This window comes from Alosa sapidissima, chromosome 23 (assembly GCF_018492685.1).
Source record: "Alosa sapidissima isolate fAloSap1 chromosome 23, fAloSap1.pri, whole genome shotgun sequence".
Taxonomy (NCBI): domain Eukaryota; kingdom Metazoa; phylum Chordata; class Actinopteri; order Clupeiformes; family Clupeidae; genus Alosa; species Alosa sapidissima.
In genome coordinates this window covers 19,719,433-19,724,432 of record NC_055979.1, presented here as the reverse complement: position 1 = coordinate 19,724,432, position 5,000 = coordinate 19,719,433, and the positions used below count along the sequence as shown (strand labels likewise).

At 47.3% G+C, this 5,000-nt stretch overlaps 2 protein-coding genes across 5 annotated transcripts in view; both read right to left on the bottom strand.

Moving 5' to 3' along the window:
• nsun3 (NOP2/Sun RNA methyltransferase 3) overlaps positions 1 to 3,383 on the bottom strand; it is a 5,594-nt gene extending 2,211 nt beyond the window's left edge. Inside the window, exons 1-4 of the mRNA XM_042080053.1 lie at positions 3,073 to 3,383; positions 2,771 to 2,859; positions 2,183 to 2,643; positions 1,818 to 1,972 (exon numbers count right to left, since the gene is read on the bottom strand). Coding sequence (XP_041935987.1) covers positions 1,818 to 1,972; positions 2,183 to 2,643; positions 2,771 to 2,859; positions 3,073 to 3,231 — 864 coding nt within the window. The 5' untranslated portion in view covers positions 3,232 to 3,383. The remainder of the gene's footprint in view (positions 1 to 1,817; positions 1,973 to 2,182; positions 2,644 to 2,770; positions 2,860 to 3,072) is intronic.
• Positions 3,384 to 3,471: 88 nt separating this feature from the next.
• Positions 3,472 to 5,000, bottom strand: part of arl13b (ADP-ribosylation factor-like 13b) — a 10,295-nt gene continuing 8,766 nt past the window's right edge. For all 4 annotated transcript variants that reach the window (XM_042080058.1, XM_042080059.1, XM_042080060.1 and 1 more), the window contains one exon: positions 3,472 to 5,000. This exon is cut by the window's right edge. The gene's annotated coding sequence lies outside the window, so the exon portion shown is untranslated.

Sequence of the window (5,000 nt, the reverse complement as noted above, 5' to 3'; positions counted from 1 at the left end):
ACAGGAGGCTGAAGTTTATCGGGGTAGACAAGGGAAACGTGGACCCGGTGGATCAATATGCCAACTGTGCCAGTCCAGATTGAACAGAAAAGTTGTTGAGAAAGGTGTCTTTATGATAAGTTTCAGTTTCACTTGCGCAGACGCGCATAAACATTGAATGGGCGCTCACTTTAGGCCTACTACCCGGCTATGCCTCTTTATTTGATCACACAATTGAGAAATATTTTAATCTGGAACATCCAGATTAGTTTTTTAGTTTTTTCCGGACAGCGGTTCTAAGTATAAGTATAAGTATAAGTATATATACTCTTTTGATCCCCTCAGGGAAATTTGGCCTCTGCATTTATCCCAATCCGTGAATTAGTGAAACACACACAGCACACAGTGAACACAGTGAGGTGAAGCACACAAACATGGCGCAGTGAGCTGCCTGCTACAGCGGCGCTCGGGGAGCAGTGAGGGGTTAGGTGCCTTGCCCAAGGGCACTTCAGCCATGAATGTGGGCATGGGAGAGCAGTGCTCAACCACTTCCCCCGCCCACATTTGTCCTACTGGTCGGGGATCGAACCGACAACCCTTCGGTTACAAGCCCGAGGCCCTAACCAGTAGGCCACGGCTGCCCCAATTATAGTCTATAGTCCATAGTATAATAATTTATGCCGCAAATGATCAGACGTGTGACAGACGCAATGGCATAGCCTGTAACTTCGCTGCTCTGCGGACTCGCAATCTCATCGGAGAGGAGGCCCTAACACTGCAGATAATAGACAGAGAAAGGCAAGCATATGCTCAGGGCACAGAACACAGTTGCATGTCCAGTATAGCCATGGGTCTGGTGAATATAGCCTACCGAATGCAGATGACTACAAGCTCACGCTTTGCCTGGTCTAGACTAGTTTCAAAGATTTAGAAATGGTGCATGTAGCGCTCTATCTTTGGTAGCAACCCAGCCCCCTGGTGAAACAAACGTGTTTGTTAAAGAGAAAAAAAAAATGATCATAAAATGTAATGTAAAAAGGAACGATGGTGTTGTAGAAATGTAGCGGAGTAAAAGTAGGCTACAGATAATTGCTGCAAAATGTAACGAAGTAAAAGTCAAAAGTATGCACTATAGATTCTACTTAAGTAAAGTACAAATACGTGGAAAATGTACTTAAGTACAGTAACGAAGTATTTGTACTTTGTTACATTCCACCACTGCACACACACACGTCACACAAACACCTCTGCTCCTGTTAAGACAAGCATGTGAAAACCTCAACCTCAATGGGAGCAGAGGCACCATGGCTGCTGCAACTGGGCTATTGCGCCTCAGTGAAGGAGAAAGCAGAGTTGAGGTGACATTAGGGCTTCCCCTTGTGGCCAGGAGCAGAAACTACAGCCTGGCCTCAGGAGTAAATGAACATAAACCCTGTTCTATTCTTGACACTGTGGTACTGTATAGTCACTTCCTCTTCACTTAAACCACAGTCGATGGGCTGCACTTGGTGAAAACAAAACCACGTGGTTGAATTTCTTAACTTAAAATGTGATGAGCTAGGTATGAATAGAATGGCACAAACACAAACACACAGACACACACGTCCATGTAAAGAGGAAAGTGCTGTCTTCCCGTCTTTGCTGTGAGCACACGCACACACACACACACACACACACACACAGACACACACACACACAGACACACAGACAGACACACAGACAGACACACACAAACACACACACACATCCATGTAAAGAAAAAAGTGCCGTGTCTTCCTCTCTTTGCTGTGAGCACACACACAAACACACACACACACGTCTATGTAAAGAGGACTGACCTTATCATACACCCCTGGGTGTGAGTGTCCGAAATCTCTCCCATCCTGATTAGTCACTCGCACTGTCTCCATCAGAGGGCCGGGCACATAGGACTCCAGTGTCTTAGAGAGCCAATCACAGCGGTGTGAGTTGACTTCATTACAATGCAGAAGGCCTGAGTACACGTACAAACACACAGTCACATTTAGCTTTGAACAATGTAGAGGGCCTGTATATATCACATACAGTATGGACACAGATGATCCGACACAACCTCATTACATGTCTCATTCTCACGCACACATCTGGACAGATTCACTTGGGTGGGTGAATGCAGGATGGTGATGGCTTTTCCACCAGTGGCAGTACACACACACACACACACCTGGATTGGCAGCCTGTAGGATGGCGATGGCTTTGCCTCCGGGAGCAGAACACATGTCCAGCACGCGCTCCCCCTCGGTGATGCCCAGCGCCAGCACAGGAAGCAGGGAGGCAGCGTTCAGCAGGAAGTAGCCCTTGAGACGGCCGTGGTCATGCCTCGGGGCCGGCAGACGCATCGCTGCCCGCTGCACGACACACTCCAGAGAGCCAGCAGCGAGCCAGCGTGGGTGAATGTGTGTGTGCGCACTGGGGGGGCTCTGAGGAGACCGGTCATCGCTGTGTGTGTGAGAGTGATGTGTGTTTTCCTGGACATGTGTGTGTGTAGGGGTAGAGTGGTCCCCTCGCTGAGGAAGGAGGCTGGTGTATCCGAGCTCCTGCAGCCGTGTCCGCAGGTCTGATAGATCAGTGAAGCGGTTCAGCATCACCCCATACTGCCAGCAGTCCGGGTTCAGCAACACCGACCTGGCCGGAAGGGAAGTAATTAGTTGGCCAGCCAGTCTTAAGCACAAGATATCTTCACTGGCTGGTACTGAAACCGGAGCATTCATCAGCGACTCTCCTTAATCATGCTGATTAGTCCCCAACTTACCTTGCTGATGTCCATAAGCTGCCAAGCTCCTCCGTGTACTGCGCGTCAAAATGCTGCAGAACCTGCTGACAGACCCTTCGCCTGGGCCCCTTTGAAGTAGACAGGGCGCAATATAGACCGTGTCAGCCAGGTGAGAATTTACACACATGATTCCCCTCTGCTGCAGGCGGCGATAAGTCAAAATGCCAGTATGGTGCAGAGACAGAGCAGAAGTCACTCGTCACTGCCCTCAAAATTACGTTACATTCTGAAGAACGGTAACTTAATGACACAAGTTGTTGGAAACTTTTAGAATTACTTACCTGCTTGCTTGTGGCAATCTCTCGTTCACCTTGTGGCTCGACTTGAGTTCCTTCATGTAAATCGGAAAAGCATTGTGTTGATTCCAAACGTACAGTTAGGCGACAGAAGCGCACTTTCCCAAGAGAGAAAGAGAACAGAAATCTCTGTATGCAACGCATTTGAAGAGCGTATATGTCATCGTTTACTTATTTCATCGCCTGTGTTGTTTACTGTCACTTCAGCATGAATACCTTTTGCAGCACCGTTTCATCTTAGTCCGTCCTCTATTCATGACGGACTGCTACCAAAACCATAAAAGAAAGTTCCGCCTCCACGATCATATGCATAGACACCAATTGTCAGGGACTCACTGTGGGTTTTGAGTTAATTTCTCATAAGGGAGCAAATACACACACACCTGTTTTTAAAGAATGGGTCTGTATTTAATATTGATCATACAAAATACACTGGGTAGAATATGAACATAATGAAATCTAGCTGTAAAAATTGTTTGCCTTGTGTTGAAATATCACATTCAAGCAGTATTAAACGTAAACAAGCAATTATCTAAATGGCATCCACATTTGCAGCCCCACCGTAACTTGGCTATGTGTAACATGGGCCCGTTTGGGAAGCCAGAAAGCAACAGACACTGACAAAAATAGACTCCGGAATAATTATGTACAGTTTCATAATACATAAATATAGCTCATTTATGGCCTGTGGCTACAGTGACGTTTTAGAGCGTACAGTAATATACAAGCCCCTGTTTGGTAGTGTTTCAGTAACAAGACGTTGCCTGTTTCTAGGTCATCATTTCATTGTTTTCATGAGTGTTGCACATGTTGCGCTGAGGGCCAATGAGTTGCACCCATATGCTTTGTTCTTGGTTCTTGGGTAGATAAAGCAGTGAAGTAACTAGTGTCCAGGCCGGTCCAGCAAGGAGTGATAAAGTTCAATCAGACGTAGTGTTGAATGCAGTCTAGACTGCATGTGTTCCATGGTGCAGAGTGGGAGAGTTAAATCAGCCAGAGTGTTGAATGCAGTCTGTACTGCATGTGTTCTATAATGCGAAGTGGGAGGGTTAAATCAGCTGTAGTGTTGAATGCAGTCTGGACTGCATGTGTTCCATGGTGCAGAGTGGGAGAGTTAAATCAGCTGTAGTGTTGAATGCAGTCTGGACTGCATGTGTTCCATGGTGCAGAGTGGGAGAGTTAAATCAGCTGTAGTGTTGAATGCGGTCTGGACTGCATGTGTTCCATGGTGCAGAGTGGGAGAGTTAAATCAGCTGTAGTGTTGAATGCGGTCTGGACTGCATGTGTTCTATAATGCGAAGTGTGAGAGTTAAATCAGCTGTAGTGTTGAATGCGGTCTGGACAGTGTTCTATAATGCGAAGTGGGAGTGTGAGAAGGAGAGGAGAGAGTGAGAGGGTGAGAAGGTGAGGAGAGAGGTAGGACGCGGCAGAGAAAGGGTGATGTGTGGAGATTGGGAGAATGAGAAGTGAGAGAGTGAGAGTAGAATCACAAGCCGGTCAGCAGGACAGGGAGTGAGAGGGTGAAATGGGTGGGAGAGTTTTGTGAGAGGGTGAAGTTTCACTCTGAAAGCCCTCCAGCCCCCATGGATAATAATACTGACATTCAGCTCAACTCCACTCCACTGAAGCCCACACATAGAGGAGCAGGACACCAGCAGCTTGGTCCAGTCCAGTTCAGTTGGACTTAAACATACACAGACATACGCATGCGCGCTCAAACACGTGCGCACACACACAAACAGTGCAGAAGATAAAATGATGTGACATACACACACACACACGCACACACACACGCACACACACACACACACACAGTCTTGAGCTTCTTTCTCCACTCTTTATGTGTCACGCCCTCTCAGCTCCATTGACTGCCTGGGAGTGTGTGTCCAGCGCTGGAGTCATTCTCTCTGAGC